This window comes from Sparus aurata, chromosome 14 (genome assembly GCF_900880675.1).
Source record: "Sparus aurata chromosome 14, fSpaAur1.1, whole genome shotgun sequence".
NCBI lineage: Eukaryota > Metazoa > Chordata > Actinopteri > Spariformes > Sparidae > Sparus > Sparus aurata.
In genome coordinates this window covers 903,705-931,592 of record NC_044200.1, presented here as the reverse complement: position 1 = coordinate 931,592, position 27,888 = coordinate 903,705, and the positions used below count along the sequence as shown (strand labels likewise).

The 27,888-nt window shown below is 41.8% G+C and overlaps 1 protein-coding gene and 1 long non-coding RNA gene across 4 annotated transcripts; one reads left to right on the top strand and one right to left on the bottom strand.

The window, feature by feature from the left end:
* The first annotated feature begins 18 nt into the window (after nucleotides 1-18).
* Nucleotides 19-27,888, top strand: LOC115595306 (uncharacterized). 3 transcript variants are annotated; one of them, XR_003986680.1, is made up of 12 exons: nucleotides 19-486; nucleotides 1,114-1,237; nucleotides 17,851-17,952; nucleotides 18,063-18,107; nucleotides 18,395-18,439; nucleotides 18,555-18,647; nucleotides 19,148-19,236; nucleotides 19,328-19,430; nucleotides 19,522-19,899; nucleotides 20,068-20,214; nucleotides 21,409-21,466; nucleotides 27,491-27,888. XR_003986680.1 is itself a non-coding variant. In XM_030439598.1 (11 exons), the coding sequence occupies exons 2-8, from the start codon at nucleotides 17,896-17,898 to the stop codon at nucleotides 19,672-19,674; spliced, it is 699 nt and encodes a 232-aa protein (XP_030295458.1). In that variant the 5' UTR covers nucleotides 1,080-1,237; nucleotides 17,851-17,895; the 3' UTR covers nucleotides 19,675-19,899; nucleotides 20,068-20,214; nucleotides 21,409-21,466; nucleotides 27,491-27,888. The 3 variants fall into 3 exon arrangements, 1 of the variants encoding a protein (XP_030295458.1); XR_003986679.1 differs by having other exon boundaries at nucleotides 20-486; nucleotides 18,063-18,221; XM_030439598.1 differs by lacking the exon at nucleotides 19-486 and having other exon boundaries at nucleotides 1,080-1,237; nucleotides 18,063-18,221.
* On the bottom strand, nucleotides 3,417-4,656 carry LOC115595309 (uncharacterized). Its single transcript, XR_003986681.1, has 2 exons — nucleotides 4,207-4,656; nucleotides 3,417-3,854 (listed from the first exon to the last, which is right to left on the bottom strand). It is a non-coding gene; the product is annotated as an uncharacterized LOC115595309 (long non-coding RNA).

Sequence of the window (27,888 nt, the reverse complement as noted above, 5' to 3'; positions counted from 1 at the left end):
ACCTACGGGTTCAGTCTAGTCCATTGCTGTGTCTCAATTCAGGGTCTGCATCCTTTGAAGGACCAGGCCTTTGCAGTCTTCGAAGGTGTGTCCCTCGGAGAGACCTCGTTAACCGCGTCAGCCACTGTTAAATGGCGTCATTTCAGTGCCAATATCCGCGCGCATAAAACCATAATCAGCGCGCATAAAGACCACTCTCTGAGCGCTCGTGGTCACTCTGCGCGCTTGCGGTCTCTGTGTACACGCTTGCTGTCTCCCTCTTTGCCTCCTGCTCGCTGGACTCTGCTGAGTTTTGGCACTCTGGGAGCGGGCATTGAATAGACGCCCCGCAACCCCCCCCCTTTCTGTCAATTTAAACGCCTACTGTCTAGAGTGCTTTAAGAGAGAGAGCATGGAGCCCCTCAAAGGTTACGGAAATTAGCACAAACTAACTGCCACTCAATGTAATTCCTATGGAGCAGATGGTCGGAGCAACACTTGTTCAAGGTAAAAATGTTCAAAGAATGACATTTTCATATCAGTAGTGCATCGGAATTAAATTGACATGAGTAAATAAGTATGTTCGTGGATTGTCCCCGTCTAGATTAGAAGATTTAGAGAATATGAACAGGCTAAGTAGCACACTGGATAACAATAGCAACACATGCAACAGGCTGATAAATGTAAATTCTGTTCTCTAAATATAACTCAATCCAACGCTGTCAATTTATACTAGTAGCGAGGTTAATGTGTAGGGAGTGTGATTGTAGTTAAACATCAATTTAATATCATTGAGGCTGCAGAATGAAGGGTGAAGCTTATGATATGAGGACATTGTTTCTGGAATGCAGGCTCATAATGTCGTCAGTTTATGTTTTTATATATATAAATATATAAGCTAGAAAGAGAGCTATTTTATGAAATATTGCAGCCCATACACTTATACAATAGCCAACTATATTAGGGCTGTCAGTTTTCATTTGATATTCTAATATAGGTGCAGTGATGCCACTTCACAACTTTATTTTTGCATGATGCAGGCCAGGAGTGCTGAGTAGACAATGATGAGACTGAAAAGTCAAAAATGAATGCGATGTTTTTCAAGCAGTCATACTAAACAAATGTCCCTAACAGGTGATATCATCTTGCATATATTTGGGAACCTACAGTAGGAGCACTTTGTTGTGGAGCGTCAGTGATGCTGCAGGCCAGGAGTAGGCTACTGAGTGGACCACAGTGAGACTGAAAACATAGTGAGGTGGGTCAAGCATAATAAATCATACTAAATGGGTATAACCTTGCAATATTATTAAAGGAATCATATTAAATATAACTATTGCTATTTGTCATATCATTTGATACACCTGTGCAACATCATGCAGTGCAGTACAACAGCTGTGCCATAAATTCTGCTTTTATAAATCTTATACATGTTCAGTTTTTGTTGACATTATCAGAAAGGTGTTCATTCTACTTTATGTGATTTTTTTCAGGTCATAGTGGGTGGTGGTGCTGGGCTGGGCTGCATTACTCAACAATTGTTGCTTATAATTTGCCTTCAAGTATTTTAATGGAGAGGGCAAAATATCAGGAACAGTGATGAATATAATGCACCCCAGCACAGCAGACACTTTTTGACAATGTCAGCTAAAACTAGAAATATGCAAGTTTTATAAATGTAATAATAGAGTGGCGAAGTCCCGCCCCTTCCGGTGGACCCCATGGGACCTCTGGGATCGTAAAATATACATGGGATTGAATGGACAGAAAGTAATTATTTTCTGGTCCCAGTCGTTATATGCCTTGGATTACACACATGTTGTTTGTGGGTTTAAATGATATTTTTTCATGTCAAGAGTTTGACAGTCTATTGTGCAATTGTTCAGTTAAAGGCTGTAGAGAAAAAATGATGAGAAAGACTACATGTCACGTATGTGACGTCACGTCATCAACTTTTCCCTCCGCTGTCAAGTGGCTAAGTCAAGGTTCCTGTATTTCAAGATGCTGGTGTGTTTTGTACCAGTCCTCATTCGAGCAGGCACGGCTGTTGTTTCTTTAGGATCCCTTCAGATGTGAAGAATCGCTGGCTCAAATTGATCCGGTAAGAGATTTGTATATGCGAATTTAGCAAAGATAACTTAGCTGCTACCCAGCTAGCAGCTAACAACTGGCGTAAGCTAACACTAACATTAAGTTTAGCTTTGATTTTCATAGTTTCAGTACATCCTTATCCTTATCATTATTTTACACAGTTGGAAGAAAAAGAGTGAACCTTCTGGAATAGTGTGGATTTCTGCATGGTATGATGGTGCAGATGTTTTATGCATGACTGCTCATACAGTGTGACATGTTATTAGCGCAAGAAAAAAATGTCCCGCTTAAATTGTCTTCATTGAAAACCCTCAAGCCAGTGCTCCTGGTGACAATCAGATATCCACATTTTTATAACCAATCAGTGCAGAAAACCACACAATTCCAAAGGGTGCACATACTGTGATAGCCATACGTTTCATCTGACTGTGTAAGAGTACTTTGGCTTCAGAGTTGTGATGAAGGTAGTGAGCAACATGTAATGATAACATTTACTTTTTAATCCACTCTTGTAATCTTGTAAATTTAAATACAAAATCAGACTGATCAGAGAGAGTCGAAACTAAGGAGACCAGCAGCCAGCCTTGCATGAAATTCTACTGGATTGTTTGTTGCCTAGAGTTAGACCAATAACATACACAAATGATTACTGCAACCGTGTCTGAATCAGTCTTTAAAGAATTAATTAATAAAAGGGATCTACTCATCCTTCATCAGACTTTAAAAGAAATCATGTTCTGCTTTGTTCACTTTCTCTCTTTTTGTAGGAACAGCTAAAGCCCCCAACCAGGACTGATGGACACAGGAATTTTCAGGTCAAGTGTTTTATTAATTTCACTGCATCACAGTTAGCAGTGTCAGCATACACAGCAGTATCTACAACTGACCAGTGACCAAATTAAGCACTTAACAACCACGAACATGTCCACAAGTCTCCCAGTCCCTCAAATTGTGCACAATGCACCACCCCATGTCAATCATATTACACGCAATATGTGGGATAGTGCCTTGTGCATATGTTGTGACTTTTCATCATGGCATTATTAATGCAATTAATTATTTAAGCATCAATCAGACCTCACATGAACGTTTACACACCAAAAATGTAACAGCGTAGCTTTTTAAGTGAGTTTAAGTGAGCATTAATTCCATTTTTATCACAAGTTTGTTTTCTATATTCTCTCCTCAGCACCATCATATCCTGTTCCTGTGTGTCCTGCTTGCAAGTCAGCGCTTTGGATTTGTATACCATTTCAAATAAATTAAGTTGACTGTAGTTATGACCTTGAGCTGTGTTTCTTTGAGTCAAAAACAATGTTTGTGTTTAAAAACAATCAGACACAGTCTTTAACAGAATACACGCTTACTTTATTCCCAATGTGAAAGATGACAGTCATTTACCTAGATTAGTGTTTATAACTTAGATTTTATTCAAATCCTCAAGTTCAATATTCATGTCAGATAAATTGTATGGGCTGTGAGTGTGATTTTATATTTTATCACTACACACACTCATTTGTAAAAATCTTACCTGATGTTTCAATGGCTTAACTATGATATTAAGCCTAATTGCAAAGATATAATTACAGTGTAGGACAAAAGACTGGCAGAACAAAGTGTCTTGTACATGTCGCACATGATATGTCCATCTTATGAGATATTTGCTGACGTCTCCAGAAGAGTGAGAAAACAATACTCCTCAGAGCCATCTTCAGGCACACCGCTTGAAGGGACCATGCTGAAGCTCACAGTGAGGGTTATGTCTCCACTGTCCTGGCACGAGTCTGAAGGGAAAAGGAAAACAAAACACACATATAGGCAAGAATATACAATGGGACTAACACCATTCACTACTAGCAATGATAACACACTGACCATGACGAGGGCATTTGATGCATACTCATATCGGGAGCTTCATTTAGCTACTAGAGCTACGGCAGTTAGCTGGCTAGCAAAATATGTGAGATGATTCAGACTGGGTTTGGATATATTAGTATTTGCATGTTCAGCTGGGTATAACAGACGCTAAAGAAATTGGTAACTTTGCTGACTCTCTTATAGAGAGCTTAAGTTAGCCACTACACTACAGTACTTGCAATTAGCTAGCTAGTTAGCTAGCGAAGTCGTAACACTCACCGAAACCTTATAACGATGCTCCCTGCGACTCGCGTGGACAAGACCGACCATCTCCCCATCGACATGGCTGCAGCTCTCTACATGCCCCGACTTATAATGATGTTCGCCTCTTTCTAGGCTGTTATCCTCCCCTTGGAAAAAAGCGGTGAAGTAGTGCAGAGAGATCGCCAGAGAGTGGGTGGTGACGTACATCATTCGCGTCGAGAGCGGCGAAGGGCTGTAGTTCACAAAGCGGCCTCACACAAAACCTAACATTATCAAGCGTCTTCGCGCTAAATTGTAGTAATCTTTGCATGGAAAATTATCTTTAAAAACCACAAACAAGATATGTGAAATTCATAGCACAATTCAAACGGGACCAGAAAATATTTGTTATCTCTCCATTGACTGCCATTCATAATAATTCGCAACTGAGGTCCCATGTACCGGAAACTGAAGGGCGTGACTTCGCCACTCTATATATGGCAGAGCAGTTGAATTGGATTGTCTTAGATTGGACAAGGGCGCCTTATGACATGGGTGATGAGTCTGTATATTAGCAGGGTTTTCCCTGCCATTATACGGCTTAGGCGCGGTGCCCAAGCATTTTTGCCTCCCGCCTAAGCAGGGTTCTCCCCAGACGGTGGAACAGCGGCGCTTCGCCGCTATACCGCTAGGTAGGTCAGCGCTGCTATACTCCGCGCGTGACGGTGACGAGCGTCCGTCCGTCCGTCCCCCGGTTGACGGCTAGGAGCTCCCGGCTGACGGCGATGAGCGTCCGTCCGTCCCCCGGCTGACGGAGTTGATGACCGTCCGTCCGTCCGTGTCTCTGGGGAGAACCCTGTATTAGTACGATATGTATATTAGTAACTGTAATGAATATATAGTTAATTAATAATTTGAAGTAATTTAAGTAAGAATTGATGCTGCATGCTGCCCATCAGGAGAACTGAAGAGTAAGGACCAAAGATCTTATAGCTCAGGAGAATGTTACATGTCTCTTGTTAATGACGGTAGCTGGGTTCTGGTAGTTGCTGGAACAGTGATGTTTGCTGGATACAGGTAGGTGGAGGGTAGAGCTGCGCGATATATCGTTTGGGCATCGCCATCGCGATGTATGTGTGTGCAAAAGTCACATTGCAGAGCCTGCGATGTAGGACGCAAATGAATTTATCTAATTTCAAAGGAATCTGACACACACTGTGCATGCAGACTCAGCATGCGCAGCGATCCACCAATCACATTAGTTCTTAATCAGTGTGCCGAAGCAGACCAGCCCCTGCACATGAAGTGACTCGCTGGTAACAACATTGAAAAATGAGCAATGAACGAGAGAAAATCGGGAAAACAAAGACTTGGTGCCAAAAAGAAAAGCAACGTCAGTTATCTGGAGTTATTTCGGCTGCAAGAAGGATGATATTGACCAAACACATGTTGTGTGCCACAACAAGAGGTAACCCAACTAATTTGTATTTACGTCGGTACCACACAGCAGAGTCCTGCACGGATCTTTGAAAACCCGCACCCGCCCGTATCTGCCATACTTAAAACTGCATCCGACCCATTTTCTGACAGTAGCACAAATTACATTCCACACCCGAGCCGACACGCTATAAATCTATCGCGACGCCCGCCCCGCCCCCGAAGGACGGACGCGAGTTTTAAAAATGAAAGTAAACCAGCGTGGGGAATGGGAGTTCTGGGAGGGCGCATATGGAGTTAGAATCATGCCAAAACCTCACACACACACAAAACGTGTTTTACTCACGCACAACAATTCACAAAAAAACTCAGTGTGGTCTGCAAATGCAAAACATCATTCACAAACTAATGCATTTTGTTTTGCAAATAACAAATGTACCAATCAAACAAATACATCATGCTTCAGAAACAAATACTGCATGTTTTACACATACAAAGAAACATATTTCTTTATGGAGCCAGAACGGTGACTTTAAAATTTGGCATCCAAAAAAAAAATTGGCATTGAAAACAAAACCAGTACTGAAAAAAGAAACATTGTCATTGAAACATTTGTATTGAAAACAGTTGTATTGGCATTGAAACAAAGATTGGCACTGAAAAAATAAAGTAATTCAAATAATTCAATTTCAAAAATCTTATCATTTTATTTTATTGGGATTTTTTTGTATTTTTCAATGACAATCTTCAGATTTTTTCTTCATGTCACTTTTTTTTCAGCGACAGATTTTTTTTACAATGTCACTTTTTTTTCAGTGTCACTGATTTTCAGTTTCAACTTTCTGTCACTGTTTTGGCGTCGAGACGGAGGGGCCTGAGGGGAGGGGCAAGTAGAGCGTGGTTTGCATATCATTTGAGAAGGTAATGGCAGCAGCCTGCGGGAAGGCGGGGCTGGACGGTCCAGCCATAATAGACCATTTTAAGGCCCGTGTGCCGGCCGTCTCTGGGCAACACAGAGCCCAACTACCTCGCGGACTTTTCTTCAAGCTCTCTCCTGATGTGTCCAAGTCTCTGTGTATCTGGTTCTGTCCCGGAGCTCCCGAGCTCCGGTCTCTATATGCATATGGAGTGTGGTAGTAGTACCGGGGCGCCGAGCACGGAGCATTAGCCACAGTTAGCACAACAGTAGAACAGCCTGTTGCTCCGAGCCAGGGCTGCAGCGCCGACAGCAGCGCTCTGGTCTGCTCTCCGAGCTCTGTGCCACCTTACTTTCTTTTTTCAGTGCCAATACTTGTTTCAATGCCAATACAATTGTTTTCAATGCAAATGTTTCAATGACAATGTTTCTTTTTTCAGTACTGGTTTTGTTTTCAATGCCATTTTTTTTTTTGGATGCAAAATGTTAAAGTCACCATTCTGGCTCCATATTTCTTCAAGTACAAAAAAGTATTCTTCAAGTACAAAAAAATTTCCTTCAAGTACACAAAACAATTCGTACGAAAGTACGAAAAAACTGTTACGTGCACTATCTTACCTCTGTCACGTGACTTTTGGCACTCCTTTTCCGCCTTGCTGATCCACACACAAATGTCTTCAGATCCACACACAAATGCAAATGCCACTAAATTTTCCAACAAATGTCCTGTAATTCGCACTCCACAACAACAGGTGGCGCTGTTGAGTCAATTTAAGGCCAGCTGGACGATTTTTTTCCCCCCTAAATTTTTATTTTTTATTGTTCTATTTTATTCAAGGCCGCAACAGGATTTACCATTAGACACATATACATAAACGTCTCATTGAGCGCTGGACCGTACGTCGACGTCACCATCATATTGGATAAGGCAGCTCCGCCCCGTGAACTGTCATGTGTCATCACAGTAATAGCGTGCTGCATCATGAGTTATATGTATGCAGATGTTTTATTGTAACAGTAGTTAATCAGTGTTTTATTAATTTTAACTGTATAATGTTAAACTGTTGAAAGGACAATAAACCATAAACATTGACACTATGAAAAGCACTGAAAATATGTAAAACATAGCTTTATTGCTTGTAGATCTTGTTAAGTTGTTAGCCCAATGTCCTTCATGACCAAATTGGAGTGTGGGCACGAAGAAAGGTGCATGTTGGCACTTTAAACACTTTAACTCTGGTGACCTGATTTGGGGGATGTCATTATAGGTAGAAAGGATCAAAAACTGTGAAAATAGCAGATCTACATGCTCAAAACACATCACATTGCAACATGTGAGTTGTACGCTTGTAGATCTGCAATTTTGTGTGGCATCCTTTGATGAAAGTATGAAATAGGGCTTAAGTGGTTAATAAAAGCAACTAATGAATTAATCAGGATAGTATATGAATATGGTTATTGTTTTCCAATACTTTAGATAACTAGATTTAGTTGTAACACACCACACCATCCAGAGTTTGCTATTTATTATGTCAAGTAAAGTTCATAGACAGTTAAGCAACCGTTCTGAACCATTTATTTTAATGAATGTTATCCACACCATTCTAGAAGGCACATACCTGCTTACCACGGTATCACTGCCTCCTTCACATGGTGGAGAGTCTTCCTCAACACTTATGTTTTCAGCCTCCTCCTGCACCATAAGGGCAGTGGTAATGGGAGCCTCACTCTCTTCAGACTCACTGTCAGACTCACGTGAAGGACCCGCAGCTGAAGCTGCAGCATCGGTGCTGCTAGCCCCGGCCAGGCTGGCCCCTGCAGCAAACATCTGCATAATTGTTTTACTTTTAGCAGCCTGTGCTGCTAGAGCTTTTCTTTTCCTTTCCCTCAAGTTTTCCGCATCGCCTTTAATTTTTTTACTTTTCTTCTCCATTTTTGTTTTTCGTGTGTTGTTGTTTTTTTTCTCTCGCTCTCTCTCTCATCATCGACTCCTCATCATTAAAAGTGATTGGACGAGGGGGGGTCTAGAACATGCGTGGGTGGGACTCCTGGGCCTCTGTAGCCTCTCATTGGGGCCATTGGGCCAGGTATTCTTTAGACAGACAAGCCACTGGGCCAATCGTAACCTCTCTGCTGTGTCTGCAGCTGACCACTGTGGGCCGAGCCGATGCATGTCTCTCTCCCCGGGCCGGGAGAGTTACAATAGTCAACAAGGCAAGGCGAGTCATGGCAAGTTAAATAAAATAAATAAATAAACAAAAATAAAACAAAAAACGGCCTTTCATCTGCCCATTAGTGACCGGCCCACCGAGAAAAGTGCCTGCTACCCGCCCTATCATCCTCTGCCATGGTGGCACACTGCAAAATCTATGTCTATGTCAATTCAATATCACACGTCCTCAGACCACAACAGGACACAACAACAACACCCAGAAGATGTTCAGAAAGCAACCAAACGAAACATATTTGAACAATAACAGTCTCATTAGCACTTGAGAATTCCCTCCCATGAGTCTTTGCGCCATCAGCGCTCACCGTCCGCATTCGGTACCCCTCCAGTCACTACATTTATAATCATCAGAGAAGATCACAGACGTTGTTTTTGGTTCCTATCTGTCTCCTGAATATATCCATACATCTGTGAATGTGTAAATGCGAGACATTAACTTATTGAGAGAGAGGAGTTGTCGTCATGGTACAGAGCCCCTCCCCTCGATATCACGGTATCTCGCGGGATCTTCTCCCTCTCCGCCATGATGGCAGGAATGCCGGTGTTGTGCCAGAAAACGACTGCTTGCCAAAAAACGACTGACCCCAACGGGAACGCCCATTGGGGGTGTTACTGCAGTCCACAGCATAACTGCGAGGATATGTTGTATTGAGAAGTAGGCTGTCATTCTGTCATACGCTACAACTTGTTTTTAAATTAACAATCATGAGATGAGTTTTGGTGGTATACTTTTATTGTCGTTGTTGTTTATGCTGTTGCTGCTGTTGTAAGATAAGGAAGCATGAGGCTGCCTGACAAGGTTACAGGGGGCAGTCACTTTTTGGCAAAGCCTTGCCAAAAAGTGACTGCCCCTGTAACTCAGGAGCGCAAAGGGCAATATTCACAGAATTTTCTGGAGTTATAGTAGAGGGTAACAGGTGTATGTACAGTGAATTTGGTCAGTGTCACCCTTTGCACTCCTGAGTTACAGGGGCAGTCATTTTTTGGCAAGGCCTTGCCAAAAAGAGACTGCCCCCTGTAACTCAGAAGTGCAAAGGGCAATATTCACAGAATTTTCTGGAGTGATAATAGAGGGTAACAGGTGTATGTACACTGAATTTGGTCAGTGTCACCCTTTGTACTCCTGAGTTACACGGGGCAGTCACTTTTTGGCAAGGCCTTGCCGAAAAATGACTGCCCCTGTAACTCAGGAGTGGGCGTTCCCGTCGGGAGCAGTCATTTGCTGTGGAGAGACCAGTAACACCACCGATGGGCGTTCCCGTTGGGGTCGTCGTTTTTTGGTCTCGTGTTTGAGTAAGTGTGTGTGTAACCCTCAGTCGCTGTGTTGTTGCTGGTTGTTACTGAAGACGTAAACAGGAAAAGGGAGAGTTGCTTTTCCTGTGAATGTTTATCTCTAATAAACCTTTATTAAATACAAGTACCCGTCTTTGCTGTCTGAGTAAACATGCATCACATATGGAATTCTTTGAAACAATAAATGGAAAAAAAAAAAGAGGTACTGGACTCGAACTCGTACTCTGTGAGGGAAAACAACTGCAACGCGGCATATATCTCATTTAACCAGCGAAGCCACAATTCCAATCGGCTTCATCACCTATTTCACTCTTCACAGCATACACACAGCCACTGTTTGGATGCAGAAAGAGCCTCGATCAACTTGTGACCGTAGTTTCTTTTCACCGTGACTGTACTGTGGTGGCTCATAACACAAATAAGCATAACCTTAGTGAAATGCACTTACTTGTTTTTGCTGTCTGTTTGAGTAGCATGCATCACATATGGAATTCTTTGAAACGAAAAATAATAATTAAAGAAAATGTACTGGACTCGAACTCGTATTCAATGAGGGAAAACAACTGCAACGCGGCATATATCTCATTTAACCAGCGAAGCCACAGTTCCGATCGGCTTCATCACCTATTTCACTCTTCACAGCATACACACAGCCACTGTTTGGACGCAGAAAGAGCCTCGATCAACTTGTGACCGCAGTTTCTTTTCACCGTGACTGTACTGTGGTGGCTCATAATACAAATAAGCATAAGCTTAGTGAAATGCACTTACTTGTTTTTGCTGTCTGTTTGAGTAGCATGCATCACATGTGGAATTCTTTGAAACGAAAATTAATAATTAAAGAAAATTTACTGGACTCGAACTCGTATTCAGTGAGGGAAAACAACTGCAACACGGCATATATCTCATTTAACTAGCGAAGCCACAATTCCGATCGGCTTCATCACCTATTTCACTCTTCACAGCATACACACAGCCACTGTTTGGACGCAGAAAGAGCCTCGATCAACTTGTGACCGCAGTTTCTTTTCAACATGACTGTACTGTGGTGGCTCATAACACTAAGCTAAAAATAAGCTGCCGTTCGAAACATTTTCCCAACTAAATATAAGCAATTTATGTTAGTTTCAGCAAGATAAGATAGATAAGAAAAGCCCAAAGTACTGAAGTACAACTAGACAATACCAAAATCAATGAAAATAGCCATATTTGTTTTTTAAATAGCTATTTTTTGTCTTCAATATGATACATTCAAATCATGTGTATGATGTGTATATATATATGTATGTATGTATGTATGTATGTATGTATGTATATACATACATATATTTAAATGTGTATATGTGTATACTATATACATACACAAACGCACACACACACACACACACACAGGTTACTACCAAGAAAGCCCAGAGAGAAAGGAAATTAAATGTCCATTAAAACGTTCCTTTGTGTTTTTGTGATTTATTTTCAAAAAAGTCACAACAGTTGAGACAGCGCCAGACTCTTTTACATTTAGAAGATGCTGTTTTCCAAAGCAATTTACAATAAGTAAATTTGTCATTTTGACTTTGGTGGAGTTCATTCCACCATTGAGGCGCCAGAACAGTTGTGATGTCGCTGAGAGACCGTACTTTTCTCTCAGCAATGGTGGTACTAGCCGGCCAGCCTATGTAGGGCAGCAAAGAGGGACAGCTGGCGGCCCTTATCTGCAGGCAGGACAGAGAAACTCCTGCTGCACGCTTGGGTTCCCGACACAGTCCACATGAAACCACAGATTACAGGCTTCACATTCAATCTGAAAGATATGCAAGTTAGATTTTTAGAGAAATTACATCCACACTTTATGTAAAGAACTGTAGTCTCCCTACCCAGTTATCCATAGGCGTCTCTGAAGGGCCCCCTTCTCCTGTGTCCCTCTTACCGCAGAAGCGGCACAAATCTGCCATGTTGTCTATTAAAAGATATTTCAATGTCACACTGGTTCAAGTGTATACAGATTTCAGCTAGGCTGATAAATCGATTGAATCTTACCAGAGTGGTCCATTAGGGCATGGGCTATTTCTCTTCTTATTTGGTTGATTCCAACTTCAACAACTGGGAAAATTATAGGTTCCCCTTTCAGCAGAACCTCTGCTATCTTAAAGCGCATGTTATCGTCAGTGTCAGTGTCTCAATTCACACATTTAAAATACTTCATTAGGATCCATAATCTTACTTTGCAAATTATTACTCCACATGATGTGGAATCCTGCTGGCGGGGATGTGTAACAGTCTCGCAGGTCCAGCGAGATATATTCACAATTTTTTTTCGCATGAAGGCCCTAAAGCACAAAGGGAAGAAAACAGTTACATTTGAAACTTGCACATCAGAATTCATTTAACATACTTTAAAGGCACAATAAATCCTGATTTACTGACCTTGTTGAATCCCTGCACTGTTTTATTTGATCTTCTGTGGCTCCAAAAGGGTAAAAAAAAAAAAGGCAGCGCCTCTCGTTTGGATACATTGCCTTTTACAGATAGGATACCTCAATGCACTAGAATTGACTTGTGTCTATATTTGCATAAATGGCACTCATCAAACTGAACTTGCGACTAAAGTCCAATGATGATCCTTACCGACGGCCCCAATCAGGACATGCCAGTCCACCACATCAAGCTGCAAGTGAGAATTTAAGATTCAAGATGTGTAATTGTAGTGAACACCTTTGAAAAACAACCATTATTCTCACCATTCTCATCCCCCTTGATGTCCTGTTCCATATAGCAGTCATTTCATATGAGTCGATAACCCTCACTCTCGATGGATTGCGTTTGGTAAGTAGTGTGAGGTAACCATTGATTATCTGCACAAATCATATTTAAATAATTAACTTGCATATCAAGGAAGGAAAATTTGAAACAACTCACAAACTCACCTCACACACCAATTCCCTCCCAGGTGCCAGGCTTTTGAGGTCTGCCGTATATAGCTGATAAGGCCCCACCTTGGCCCACAGAAGCTCGCCCTTGCACCTCCATATATGCTCGAGTGCTGAAAATATAAAACAATACAGTAATTTTAAAGCATATATAGTGTTATTATACCGTGTGAGATTACTGAACAGAAAGTACCATTGTGGATAGGTCGACCCTCTGGTGACCCGGCTGCTTTAGGGGCACAGGTAACAGGCATTCGGGGACTGGCGAGGCTGGTGGGGGCTGGCGGGGCTGGTGGGGGCTGGCGAGGGCTGGCGGGGGCTGGCGAGGCTGGCTGGGGCTGGCGGGGCAAGCCAGAGGAGAGCCGCTACCTTTACGGAGCTTTGACAGGATTCTCTCCTCTGGCTCGATGTAATGAGCCAGCTGGTCAATGTTGGCCATAAGTTTGCAAGTTTTGCTGGCCAAACTCACATGTTTTCCTTGGATCTCAGTCACTGTGAATGGCCCCAGCATATCTGGAGCCATTTTGCCTCCCTTCCTCTGTTGCTCCCTGATGTTCTGTTTCAAAACAGTGTCACCAATCTGAAAATTGTCATCTTTGCCCTGGGCCAATTTCCGTTTTGAGATTTTTTTGTGGCTTTTAAGCATGTTCTGTTGGACATGTTTAAAAGTGTCAGGCTGGTCTTGAAGGCCACGAAACACCTCCTCCTTCTGGACCAGGTTCTCCACTCTGTCTGTTGTCACCTAAATTATGAAAATGCCATATGGTGTTATATTCCAAGCCATTTATCAAAATTATGACCATAATCCCTTGATTTCATAAATATGAAACAAAAACTTATACACACTTACCTCATACTCCTGTGCCACCTCTGAAGGGTACCTGGCCTCCCTTCCAAACATCAGGTAGTATGGACTATAGTTGGTGGTAAGGTGCTTCTTTGACCTCAGGCCAAACATCGTGGCCTGCAAGAAGGTGTCCCACGTTTTTGGAGACTTGTAGGCCATCTTGTTCAGGGATCTGACAATGGTGCACATTGGTCAACAAAAAAGCAGCCATTTTGTCTCACCAATTACCTACCAATAAAACAATGTGCATCTTACCTCTGAATGGTGCCATTTAGTTTCTCCACCAATTCATTAGTTTGAGGGTGATATGGGGCACAGAAGCTCCTCTGAATCCCCAGTGATTCGCACAGGTTGCGATTCAGCTTAAAATCAATTTTGAAAATAATTCATCATCTGCTGTATACCTGAGTGAGATATAAATGTTTCTCATATCTTTACCTGGTTTTTGAACTCTGTGCCCTGATCTGTAAGCAGTCTCTGAGGTGCACCAAATTTGTATACAAAATCAAGAATACACTTGGTTACCTCCACTGCAGCCTTACTCTTTAGAGGGTAGGCCTCTGCCCACTTTGTGAAATAATCAACCATTACACAAATGTATAGATTACCATCCTCTGTAAGTGTCAACCTCATGAGGTCCATCCCCACAAGTTTCAGTGGCTCTGAAACCTGAAAACGGCATAGGATAAGTAGACATCTATACATGAAGTAGTTAGTGGGTAAGCACATTTTGCTGCATGTGAGGGTCAGTTGCACAAGTAACCTCACTTGTATTGGATTATACTGCACTTTTTCTTTCAGACTGGCCCGCTTAGCCGGGCAGTCTGGACACTGGGCAACCTAAAGCCAAAAAATGTTCAAATGTCAATCATACGCCTTTGGTTTAAAAAAAGACAGTGAGTGTTTAATTCAATCCAATGTATTATTGTTTCAACTTGAAAGATTGTTTTTACAAAGTAGGCCTTAATGCAAAAAACTCACTTGCAAATTTGGGTGATCCCATTTACTTACCCATTTGCGGATGTCAGCCTCCATCCCAGGCCAGTAATACCTACTGATTATGGCGTGGTGGGTTTTCTCCACTCCACAGTGGGAGCCCAGTGGACTACAGTGCAGTTCATGGAAAATCAAACCCGCTTCTTAGGCCGACGTGACCACTTTTGCCAAATGCTGTTTTTTGTCTTGACGCCGTCTACATATATAATAAAGACAGCCATCTGGACAAAAACATCATCAAACATTGTAGTCTTAATACAACACAACAAATGTACTTATTGTAACTGATGGTACATCCATTCAATACTTACCCTTCAGTACATATGTCGATGCTCTTCTCTTTATTGTGTACCTCTGATGCTTAGTCAGGCCCTCCGGAAAAGAGCAATTAACTTTGTAGTCCATTATTTCCTTAACCATCATATTATCCATGTTTTCTTTCTTTTTGTTGACCATACTCCTTACTCCCAACACATATTCCATATCTGCATAGCCTTTTATATGTTTTTTCTGAATTGTTTGCTGATGAGATGATTGGAACAGGCTTGCACTGATGCATGCTGATTTGTCATGAGGCCTATTCTGGGGAACAAAGCCATAGTACTACCCATGTCATTTTGATGGATTTCTCAGAAATCACATTTGGATGTAATATTTTGGTGTTCATATATCTAGTCAGATATTGTATGTTTTAAGTAACTGATTTTTACATTTTAAAACTTTTTTTTACAAATACATATTTTATATCCTGCTTTGTTAAACATTTGCAGGTTATCTGTCCGTCGTTGCATGTCAATCATCCGCCTAGGTCCCTCCCACAACTTCCTGTTTCTGAACAACCAAACTTGCTGCTTGGACACTTTCGTGAAAAAAGACAGTTTTTACCATTTCTTCCTGCACCAGAAACAAAGCAAAATGTGACGGCGATGTTCGCGAAAAAGCTACGCAGACATTATTTACACTAGGTCCAGTTTTGGACGTGCCGATGCTTCCGGTCCATCGCCTTGGGAGGTGGGCCGTGTAGCTAGCCGCTAGCTTCTAGCTAGCGGCTAGCTACACACTAACATCCACAGATTCCGATTCCACTTTGTTGTCCGCGCGTCTCCGGATCTCCTCAGACCCGAACAGACTCGGTCAGGACTCGTTTAATCTCATTAATCCACAACAGTCAGTTTAGATGCACAGAACAGAACAGATCGGGACCGAACCGCCGGCAAAATCCCGGTCCAGCTCGCGCCGCTGCAGGTATAAATCTGCTTGTTTCTTAAGGTGGGGGGTCGCGGTGGGCTCTGCAGTGATTGGCCCTGGTGCGCGCGTGGCCACTGTGTGCAGTGATTGGCTCTGGTGCGCAAGTGAGTGTAGTGGCTCCGGTGGACAATGCTCATGGAATTTGTAAAGCATTTATGAAATAATTTATTAACGGTATCATTGCAGTCCAAACAAATGCGAAATATCAACCCATTGAACCACGCAGCAGCCATGTTGAAACTCTCAGGTCAGTCTGATCCTGATCCGCAGAGATATTTGAGGAACACACACACACACACACACACACACACACACACACACACACACACAGACAGACAGAGGTTACTGTATTTATAGATAGATAAACAATTCCATTAACACAAGTACATCTTACTGAACATTATTTAATATTTTCATGCCAATTATCATAGTAGAACAGCTTTATCAAGCAGTTTTTGATGCATTTTTGAAACAGGAGATGGGCTCCTGGTCTAATGGACCAGCTGGCCTGAGAAACCCGTTCTCAAGGACTTACTTCTGGTCATTATTTAAGTAGCACACACATATTTTGAATGCCTTCATCAGAATTCAAATGAGCCATTTTAATCTAGATTAATCTAGATTAACTCCAAGATTGCAGTGAGATTAATCTAGATTAAAAAATTAATCTATGCTCAGCACTAATTTTAACAGAATTTTGAATTTATATTTAAATTCCTTTGCATCTTAACTGCAAAATACATTGATTATTTCAGCCCTCAAAGAAAGAACTGCAAGACGCTTGTGGAGCACTTGGTGTCAGTTCCGAGGGATCAGTAGCAGACTTAATCAACCGACTAGAAGAGCTATTGAACTTCAAGGAGCTGTACCCAAAGCTCTTTGTCAAAATACAAAAAACAGGAGGTGAGAAATAGAAAACAATCCAGTGTTTTAGGCTGAATCTGCGAGAGATCATGTAGATGGCCTCCTAAGTTTCAAGAGTTTCCCAACAGTTTACATTTCTGATGTTGCAAGCCAGGTTGCACGGCACATCAATAACAGAACCCAGCAAAAGTACTTCCAACCCGATGATGGCCGGCTGTGCGCACCATCAAAACAAAACATCCAGTCAGCCTTAGATAAGAAACTTGAGGTGGGCCTTGAGTGGGTCAGTAACCTCAGGTCTCCAGCAGCACCACATCCACAAGGACAGGACAAAGACCGGTACACTGCAGCACATCCTATCACAAAAACTCACCACAGATATGCGCTGTATGACAGGTTTTATCAAAAGAATCAGAAGAGACCGGAAGAAAAACTGAGAAGCCTTAACATCTGCCCTGCTCTACATTCAGAGATAAATTCCTCTGTGGCAGAACAGTTCAACGGTGAGCTGGCAGCATTCCGGTATTCTGTGTGTCAAATAAAGGAGGCACATTTTAAACAGACTGTTGGAGTTCTCATTGAACTGCACAATAACAAAATCAACCATCGCTTCATCAAAAACATGTCAACGATTTGCAGCACACCTCTGACGTTAGGACGGTACGGCACGCTGGTGCATTTATGTGATAGACAATCACAGGAAAAAAAACATTTCATCATTTAAACTAAGTCTATGTGTACACATGCAGCAACATTTAAATGACCCACCTGTAACAACCTGTAACAACATTCAAAATACTCATTTGTACAATCTTCTTAAAAAAAAAAATGATGTGACCTATTACATTTTTAAGTACATGCTGTGAGTATGAAAGAGATCTTCATTTGGTCAATTATGATAACGTGACAATACACTCTTTTGCAGTTGAGCAAACAGCCACTGGCAAACATATCAGACTCGGAGCCAGCCATGGCAAAGGTCAGTGCATTCTCAGCCCAGAGGTACATCATCGATGACACAGCCACGGTGAGATTTGCTATGGAAAAGATGAATTTCCCTACTAAACAGTCACAGAAATGTTTGTGTTTGAGTACCTGGCTATTATACACAAATTTTCATTGATATGTCTCACCCAGGAGAAGTTAAGGACTCTTCTGACAGGCTCGCGTGATGAAACAAAGGTGATAACCACCATCAACAGGAAGTTCCCATTATCCATAAAGGATATCCGCAGTGTCTGTCCTGTTGAGTTACTAGGCGAATCAGCATGGGTTATGCCATGGCTCACAGATGATGTAAGTTGTGGACTATGTGGATATAGTTTGCCGAGAATGTCGGTATGCAAGTATAATAATTACATATGTATACATTTTTTAAAACATTTTCAGCAAGTAAACTAAACATAGCTAAGCATTTATATGTTTGCATTTCTGTTGTGTTTATAATTTTGATTCCATACTTTTTTTAGGCCGTGAACTATCGGGTTGCACAGCTTGCAAGGGGCAACTCAGAGGTAGGTGTTGTCACTTGGTTGCTGTAATATATTTTGTCAGTTTAATTATGAAAGTGATTTTGTACTTGTCATTGAGCATGTCTATTAGGTTAATTTGCCTTATTTCATTTTTCAGACAGCAGCACTTGGTCATTTCGACTTCATATTGTGGCACAGACAGTGGATCAAAAACAAAAATGTAGATGACAGCCTACTAAATCATCTCCCTGTAAGTTCACACACAATTCTCGACAACATAAAGACAATGACTGTTAAAACCTTCACAAACGGAATGAAGTACTTTTTACAGTGATAGAGTAATGTTGTAATTCTATATTCCACAACAAGATGCTAAAATCATCTTTCTGCCAAGACTTGTGGGTCACGACAGCAAAGAAACTGGCAATCACTTCATCCTGTGGGTATGCGATAGCTGTTATTTACATCTTTAATGATGGCTTTGACAAATAACTGTAAAGATGTGAACGATTATATGAGTTGCAAGACCAGAGGAATGCTGTCATTCAAGGAAAAATATTGATGGAACCTCTTCATGTTAAGCAGCATATAATACATAATAATTCACGTTTCACATGTTGTTGTGTAACGCTTTTCAATAATTTTTTTTATTTCTTTGCTCCACCTGATGAAATGATCTAAAATATATTAGAAAGAAGGAAATATAAACAATTTAGGAATAACATCTTTACATTATTGTTTTTCTGCAAGGTTCTGGATTTCTCCAAAAAAGAAATTTGTGTCTATGACTCGTTGAAGACCATGACGAGTATTGATGAGGATGATATGGATCTTCTAAGGTTACTTTACATTAACAAATTCATAACTTTAGCTCTGAAACTCATTTTCATGTGTTTGACATTGCATGTTTTACATTGTTGGTACCACCAGAAATGTCTTCCGGAAGAGGGGAGGGTTGAAGGACTGGAGGGAGACGTACCATGTCCAGTGGCGTCAGAAAGACTCTGTCAATTGTGGGATTTTTGTCTGCTCAGTGAGTAAAGTAGTGTATTATGTGTACATAAAAAATATTTTATATATATATATAAACTTCAGTTCAGACTCTCTTATCATTTGACATGTAGGCTGCTGAGAATGAAGTCAACAAGTTAGATGTCCAAGAGGAGGGACTGACAATGACCCAATGCCGGATTCTACGTAGATTCCATGGAGCAGAAATGATAAAGAATGTTGACGAGGCTATAAGAAATGTTGATGGAAATACAGCTATTTTTTAGCGCTTTTTGTTACACGTATTTGTGATGTGTTGTATAGACTTGCCAGTAACCCTTTCTATTTCTTGAAAAAGGCCTTCCCTCCCACCAATGAAGACTTGGAGAAAATCAAAGGCGAAGAGGCTAGGCTGCAGAAGAAAGAAGAAAATGAGGGGGACTCCAACTGTCACTGCATTGCATGGCCCATAAAAGCCTGCATTTACCAACACGCATTGTTGGGTCAAGCAAGTATGTTACAAATCAGCAGTCTTTACTATGAACAACACATACTTTTTTAGTTATATTAAGTTTGAGATTATAAGACTTGCACAACATTGAGATTGAGAATATTTAGCCAATATTTAACATTTGGTGAGTATTACAAGTCTTTAAATGACACTTTTGTTTTGGACTTAGATGTCTTCATGGAAACATCAAGAACTACCAGTGGCTTCAGTGTAAAAACTGCAACAAATGGATTCATTTCCATTGCGCTGGAGTAATAGGAGAGTGGACTGAAAGAGACTTCGATTGTGGCTGCAATAAAGCACCCCAAACAAATGTGTAAGTGCTCCTGCCTTTGAATGATTTCTGTATTACATGGGCATTCCATGATAATGCAATCCTTTTAAGATTTGGGGAATATATTTGTGTATTTATTATTTACAACTAATTATTGTGGCTTGAAAGAAAAGATTGAGGCAGTTTCACCACAAGAGGGAGATTGTGGTTAAAGGAGAACTTCGGTCGATTTAAACATGCAGCTTCATTGCTCAAGCTACCCTTGACTTGCCAGTACAGAAGACGCGAACACATTTGGTCCAGCCATTACAGAGCTCCATGAACTGAGACTTAGCATTGAACGCTACCAGCATGGGGTCAGAACTTTACACTGTGTTTTAAGCGTCTTAACATGCTCCAGATCTCACACCAAAAGTTATGCAACATCAGCAGACACCTTACAACACAGCACTGTAGCGTGTATGACTCAAAATGAATAAAAAAGTAGTTAAAACAGTGTGTTTGTGCAAGCAGCTACTTACCTGTTTGTTGACATCCGCGTCTTCCAGTAGCTAGACCAAACCAGCATATCCATCGAGTGTGCACTTAACAGGCTTAACAGGCTATTGTAAGGCTCATGGCTCATGACAGGCTGTAACATGGACATGTACATTATGAACAGAAACACGAAAATGCTGGAATACGTTTCCGTGTCCGCCAGTGAGGGTGTAAGCGCACGCTCGACGGATTGACTAGTTTGGTCTAGCTAACGGAAGACGCGGACCAAATGTGTTCACGTCTTCGGTACTGGCAAGTCAAGGGTAGCTTGAGCAATGAAGCTGCATGTTTTAATCGACCGAAGTTCTCCTTTAAGGGTCGTTCTTGATCAGCATAGGTCAATCTATGCATTGTGTTGCTCTGATGAATCTCAGAGAGGAGTGCATGATTTACAGTGCCGCTATATGTTTATGTTTGCAGGCAAGCAAGCCACAAAACTCACATCTGTAACTATGAATCAGTGTCTCTTACGGTCTGAGTAAGAAAGTAAAACAACATACAACTCCAAGCGCACTGTGGTTCATTCAAGTGTGCTACAGTCAGACTGGCACAGTTGTACCAAAATAACCAAATACATTAATATTTTAAACCTAATATTCCTACATGCTAATATATAGCATGGATAAAACCGTTAAAGGAAATTGTGTAATCACTGTTTTGCTGACAGGTGGTTTAAATGTTTTATCTGATTCTCAACAGTAAGTCAAGACTGGACTCAACAGAGGTGGACAGCATGTTGACCGACCAAGAAATACGGGTATGAAAAATATGTGAAGCCAAGTTGTATAAAGAATGTATAAGTAAAAGAACCGTTATTAATGACTTTAACCTAACCAGTAACACAAGTCAATCCTAAGCATGTTATATTGGAAAAGAGTTGGCAAAGGATTTAAAAACTAATTCTTTAAGCCATATATTGGTTTTCACAATTCTCAGAATTACTTAGTTAATTACACAATAATGATTTTTTGCTAATCACAAAATTATGGTTTTCAATTGTAGTGTAAGATATAATGGAACTTACTAAGCTGTAAAGAGCAGCTGTTGTTCATATTTGCATCACTACCCTTCAATGGGGAATATGAAGACTTGTACATTGTTAGGTTTAACACTGAATGAAACAATCACAAACAGACACGGACTCAGAGTTTGTCTTTCTTTGCAAAGGGGAAGCACGGAAGTCAGCACTGTGAGTCTGATCATCAGCGTTCCAAGGAGTTCTTCCCCATGCACATCTTTTATTGTCATACATTTGGGCGTGATCGCATATGATTGGTTCTTACAAGATAACAAGTTGCAGAGTGTTGCTATGCAAGATTCAGGCACATACACATTTCTGTGGTTAATGAGGTGTAACGTAACGTTCCCACCTTCTTTGTTTCAGGCATGTTCTGTGCTTTGCACGACATAAATACATACATAGACAGTTGTTATTCACACATAAACAGTATAGCTTCACCCAGTGGTTGAACAGCAAGACGCTGTTCCTCATAGTATTTGTCCACTCAGGTGACCTTGTAGCCTTGTAGCAAGAATGTTGATTAAATACAAAAGCTATGCGAGAAACTGATAATATCTTGGTTACATTTTTCCAACATTTCCCTCCTGTTTATCAGTTTTGAACTAGCTTTTTTTTCAGACATTTACTACCTGTTATTCACAGTTTCAGTAAGGTCATCATTGTGCTTTGGTTAAAACAACACTTTCTGACATTCCAACTTTAAAGTTTCATCCTTCAGTTGGTACAGGCTCATAGTAATGTGACAGTAATTGCATTTGCACAAAACTTCTTTCAATCATTTTTTCAAACATTGATCGAAGACATGGCAGTAGACATGATACAACCAGGCAAATTAATACAAGTACAATGATAACGGGCTAATGCTTTGAGTAAGACTTGCCACCAGGAGCCGGAAAACAGTCTGTCTAACCAGACAGCTGGAGGTGACGCCCCTGGGGTGTTGTCCAGTACATACCTCTGGAGGTCGGTGAGATTTTGTAATGCTCTATGTATGTCTTCTCCATCGCTGAGACCGTCCGGAATATATGTACAGCAGGTTTCTCCAATGATGGTGCACACTCCTCCTTGTGACGCTGTCAGTAGATCGAGGACGATGCGATTCTGCATCACCATTTCACGGATGCTGTGTTGTTCTTTTGCCAGTGAGCGCCCAAGGGCTAGGGTGACGTTGATGTGTCTTAGCAGGGCATAGCGGTTGATTTCCACATGGTCACGAACATATCCCAGTCCCGACATTAGGAACAGACTTTGTCCGAACTTGGCTCCTCCAGACCAGATGCAGTATTCCCAGGGTACGGAATCAGGAAAAGTTTCCGTCTCCCGCTTGCTCCGGTGAGCTGAGGCCAGGCCAGTAGGTCCGTACTGCCCGAACAGTTTTGGTCCGAGAGGGGTGAGTCACTCCAAGTGATATTGAGTGGCTGCTTATAGTTTGCGTCGTACCATGCCACTCCATTTCCTGGGTGAGTGGAGAATCCGACGAGGCAGGTTGTCCTCCTGGCCGGAGCGTTATACGGCCAGAGTCCTGGTGAACTCGCTGAGACAGGCATGTGTGTGCACACGTAACAGTTCATTCTATTGTTTAAGTGTGCAGTTGTGTTCATAAACCTCCACCATTCGTTTGTAGAGAATTCATGTGGGTACTCGTGTGGTTCACCTGGCTGTCCTCCAGGGCTCGTCTTTTGATGGGAGCCAACGTTTCTGGTAACATGAACCAGATGAATATTCCGAGTCCCACTAGTGTAATTTACCCTAGACAGCACCACAGCTCGTGGCACCAAAAAGCACATTTCATTTTTCCTCCTCCCCGTCTTTGGCGTTGGATGCCAGGGTTTTTGGGGTCGCTGGCCACGGCGTCCTGCATTGTCTGAGCCTTTTCCTGACCTCCTAATAGAGCAGGGATCGGTTGGTTTCTTCACTGGGTTTGAGACGCTTGGCTTCTATACGGCCAAGCCCCTTTATAGCCCAGACTTCCCCACTACTCAGTTGAGGTAGGAAGCAGCTGTAGTTTGCAGTGACTGAGATTAATCCACATTTGAATTGAATTGAAACATTGAATTTCTGCAACTTTCACAGCAGTGGGCGTCGTCAGTAGATTCCCACCGTGGGCTGGACCAGCACTTCCTCTTTATGACTTTTACGAATACCGAATCGCCTGGCACTACCTTCGGGATTACCTGGGGGAGGGGAGAGGAATCAGAGGGCAGTAAATTTGCATTTGACACTTGTTTTTCTGAGAACAGCTTCCTCATGTGTTCTGCTAATGTTGTTTCTTCATCTGCTTTCTCGATTTCTGAGGAGAAAGCTGGAAGTTTAAACGCCCTTCCGTGTACGATTTCAAATGGGGTTAACCCTTTGTCAGTGGGTGCGATTCGCATGTACAGTTCTTTACCGTGCCGTTTGTTCTTTCCACCAGACCTGCACTTTGAGGGTGATAAGCGCAGTGGTTTTTCAGTCGTATTTGTAAGTGTTTTGCCATCTGTTGTACCACTTCGTTTACAAAACGAGCGCTGTTATCGCTGTATAGTATTTCAGGAATACCATGTTGTGGGACTATGTTTTTACACAGCGCTTTGGCCACAGTTAGAGCATTGGCATGTTTAGATGGAATTATCTCAACCCATTTAGAGAAAGCATCTACAATAACTAAACAGTATTTGTAGGGTCCGCTCTGACTTAGTTCAATAAAATCCATGTGTAGGATCTGAAACGGGTGCTGTGGCTCTGGGAATTTACCTCGTTTTGGTCTTATATTTCCCTGTGGATTGTGTTTGATGCAGATGACACATGACCTACAAAAATTTTTTGAGAAGGTGTTAAATCCATATGTGACAAAATGTTTGTTTACTAGGTCTACCATCCCTCCTGTTGAGACATGGCAAGGCCCATGACTCAAAATTGCAGCGGCCTTAAAAAGGCTTTTAGGGAGGACGGTTTTACCATTGTCACTGTACCGGCCGCATTTGTCAACTTTGGCGCCATGTTTCACCCAGAACTGCTTTTCGGTGTCAGGTGCGGCCTTCTGCATGTCTATGATAACTTCACGGGTGATAAGGGAGTCATCAGGCTCAGAGATATAAGTATCTGATTTCCCGAAAGAGCCGACCGCAGCTGCTTTTGCAACTTCATCTGCAAGTTTGTTACCGCGCGTGACGTCATCTGTGACCTTTTGGTGTGCAGCACATTTACAAACAGCTACTTTTTTAGGCAATTGAACTGCTTGGAGTAGGGAAGTCAGTAACTGCACGTGTGAAACAGGCTTTCCTGTCGACGTGACCATCCCTCTACGTTTCCACTGGGCGGCAAAGAAGAATAGAGTGGAGAACGCATATTGGCTGTCAGTATATATTGTGACAGTTTTATCTTTAGCCAAAATGCATGCGCGAGTTAGCGCGATTAGCTCTGCTGCTTGTGCGGAGTTTTTAGAGGGAATCTGTTTAGCCTCTATGACAGTATCAGGCAGTTCGACGACAGCGTAGCCTGACTGTGTTTCGCCTTTATCATTTTTAGTAACATGAGCCGTCAACAAACCACCCCATGCCTTCCTTTAGCGGTTGATCTGTAAGATCTTGTCTCGGCAGTTGCAGTTCAATAGAACTGTGTGGTTCGCCCTCCGTGGCTATTGGCAGCAGTGTTGCTGGGTTTAGGGTGGTTGTAGTGTAAAATAACCATAGTTAGTAGATAGTGGTCAGTATAAAATAACCACAGTTAGTAAATAGTGACTAATGGTAACTGATAATGTTATAATGATAAAAGTAAGAAACAAAGGGTAACAAGTGTGAAGGAGTTGCTGAAACATACTACTGGGCACCAGCTGACTAAAAAGTGCATCTACTGTTTAAAGCTGCTATAGTCAGATGATGTCAAGTGTGAAAATGTAACCACAAATCTAAGAATAACATCATATAACCAAATATGTAACACTTTCATTATGTTTAAAAATGCAGTGCCAAGAGTGGTCAGATATAATGGGATATATCAAGGAGGGGAGTGAATTATTAAAAACCTGAAGGCCTCAAGGCCAGAGTTTCTAAGAGCCGGTGATAGCGGCACAGAGCAAGCCCCAATGTAAAAAAACAAAGCGAGGCGAGGTGCAACTGGTTGACATGCAGTTCTGCACGTACGCCAATCTCCGCGCAAGCGCAGAAGGTAATACAGGCTTTTTCCACTAGAGTACGGGGTTTTTCCACTAGAGGTATGGGGATTTTCCATAAGAAATATGGTATTTTTCCATCGAGAATTAACAGTGTCAGCAGAAATTAAGCAGAATAATGATTGGTTGAGGCCATGTTGTCCGAACGGACACACCTACTTTTCTGTGTTTAAAAGAGGACGTTCGGGGCTTTGAGCCTCGGGTCAGTTTGTTTTTTTCACGGATTTTGTCTGTGTCTGATCCCGTTCTTTTTTGCCGGCAAATAAAGTCCTACTGCACTCAGCCTTGAAGACTCCTGGTGACTTTTTGATCCTTGAAATCTTTTGGACCAACCGAGAAAATAGAAGTCTTTTTACGACATTTTGGCGACCACGAAGGGACTGGAATCGAGCTAACTTAGAGGGTCTGCCTTAAGGGTCGGAGGATCAACTTGCATTCCAGCACCAAGGCCACCAAAAAGTCAAAGGTAAGCAGAGCCTTTAATATCTGCCAATTTGAGTTGGTGACTGAATGCAGGTGTGATTTCCACCCAAAGGTAAAGCCCATAAGCTCACCAGTTTCGAACCTAATCAGAATACTAAAATTAACAACTGAAAATACATCACCAAAGGAGAGAGTCAAGACTGGGTGCACTTTATGTATTGTGTGTCTTGTATGTCACTGTGTTCATGTTTGTATGTTTGTAAGAGGGCATTACTAAATGGCGCGGAATAAGAATGAATGATACAGAGTATTGGGATAGAGTAATATTAAATGTGTGTGTTTCATGTTGGCTCGCTGCAACCAGGGTGTTTGCGGGAGGATTGATTTGGATGACAATTAAAGCACAGAAGCTATCTAACCAGGAGGATAAGGCCGGAGCTAAACAAGGTCAGCTGTTGCAGCTGTGTGAAGGTAATGAGCAGGCGGTGTGAAGGACAGAGAAAGAGAGTGTGTGTGTAACCGAGGTGTAGTGCTATGGAAGATTAAAAGCTGCCGCCTGAACATTGGAAAAAAAAGAGGAGAGAGAGAGTGTTTCCAAATCAAAATTAAACAAAGCGGGTGTGTGTAAGACAGAGAAATTAGGGAGAAACCGTCCACGTTTTAGAATTTTGGCTCTGTTCCCCATTTGTCATCATTTACAACCACCAAATCAACCCGGGCAACACACCAGCCCTGTGTTACAGCAGAAAACAAATCCAAATCTTTGTGGACAATATTTACATTCAAGATGAAATGCAAGCCCTATGTCCTCTCACACAGTACCAAGAGTGAGCCACAGTTGTTACAAAAGGAAAGAAAACAGTAATGTCAGCAGGACTTTATTTTAGCTGTCACAGCCTTCACAGAAGTAGTCCCACATAGTAGACCAACACTACATCCAGCATGTGGTTCACTCAATCTGAACGGGAAACAGATGATTTTGACAAACAGGTAAGCTATTTTGCGCCTCTGCAGCGGCTCCCTGAGTGCCTCTTTACATGAAAATTAATCTTCTTTTTTTTTTTTTTATCATCATCAGTGTTTTAGGCCTACAGTGATTCTGTATTTGTATCTGTTTTTATCAAGTTGTGATTAATTGAATGATCCAGAGTTAACAGCACGGCGATCGGTATGTTTTTCCCGGTTAGCGGACATGGCCGAGGACCCCTCTCCAGACGGGATTCTCAAACCACACCTCCAGCACATCTGGGACCCTCGCCAGTTAAAATGAACGCCAGTTAAACTGTCACACCGGTAATGAATCGCTAGCAACTTTTATATTAAAGATGTTTGGTAACTAACAAGCAGAATTTACATGTATTATCAACGGGTTTTATTTATTTTGGCTTTTATCTGCTTAACCTGACCGTATCAGCCATCGTTAGTCGGTTATGTGTGTGATATAGGACTCGTTCTAGCTGCAATAGTAGAAATAAGGGGGCGTTTGTGTGATAAATATGTCATTTAATATTTCATTGAATTTTGGGACATACCTTTTTTATTATGTGACGTGTTGTTGGCTGCATTTAATGTTTTGTGCTGTTCT